General features: G+C 62.7%; 1 protein-coding gene across 1 annotated transcript in view; it reads left to right on the top strand.

The window, feature by feature from the left end:
* Positions 1–242: 242 nt before the first annotated feature.
* CHLNCDRAFT_135985 (hypothetical protein) overlaps positions 243–868 on the top strand; it is a gene marked incomplete at both ends in the record, with an annotated part of 1691 nt that continues 1065 nt past the window's right edge. Inside the window, one exon of the mRNA XM_005846034.1 lies at positions 243–865. Within this exon, the coding sequence (XP_005846096.1) occupies positions 243–865 (623 nt within the window). The remainder of the gene's footprint in view (positions 866–868) is intronic.

Here is an 868-nt window from a genome sequence, read left to right as displayed (position 1 = left end):
CCCCCCCCCCTCCCCCCCCACCCCCACCCCCAACGCCATACAACCAGTGGGGGACACAGCGCTTTGTGCGTAAGGCAGATCGATGATATCAACCGCTCGTCTAACGCTAGACGTTAAAACCGGGAAGTGAGGCGTGTGGAGGCTCTCCCCACGTTTTGGTATGCTGTGCTGAGCTGTGTGACAGCAGAACAGCTCCCCTGCCACCCCAATTCCCAACCCACAAATTTTACTTTTTCGAAATAATGGCGGAGTGCGTGCCGCCATTATTTTACGCTGATGACCAGGCCTTGCTGGCCACCACGCCAGCAGGCCTGCGTTTCCAGCTTGGTTACCTTGAGAGCTACTGTGCCGCCTGGGGCCTGACGGTTAACACCAAAAAGACCCAGGTGGTAGTGTACACCACTGGCAGGGCTGCTGCCACGGAGGAGCGGTTCCGCTACGGCGGCAATGAGGTGGAAACCGTCCCCACCTTCAGATACCTCGGCGTGCACCTGCACTGCCGGCAGGCCTTTGCCTCGGCGGCATCGTATCGGGCGGAGGCTGGGCGGCGCGCGATGCACCTGCTGCGTCGCCGCCTGGCCGAGAATGGGTTGCAGGACCCCCTGCTCAGCATGCGTGCGTTCAAGTCTTACGTCCTGCCGACGTTGTCGTACGGGGCAGAGATCTGGGCGCCGCAGCTGATTCTGCAGGGCAGGACGGCATGCGAGCGGGTACAGCTGGAGTACCTGCGAGGGCTGCTGGGTGTGCGGGACAGCACCCCAGCCCTCATTGTGCTGGCAGAGACGGGGCAGCTGCCGCTGCCCGCCTACTGGACCTTGCAGGTTGCACGCTTTGTGAGCAACCTGCAGCTATGGGCGGCGAGCGGGTC

This window comes from Chlorella variabilis, assembly GCF_000147415.1.
Source record: "Chlorella variabilis unplaced genomic scaffold CHLNCscaffold_15, whole genome shotgun sequence".
NCBI lineage: Eukaryota > Viridiplantae > Chlorophyta > Trebouxiophyceae > Chlorellales > Chlorellaceae > Chlorella > Chlorella variabilis.
Note: the sequence above shows the minus strand (reverse complement) of the source record. Positions and strands in the feature narration are given on the sequence as shown.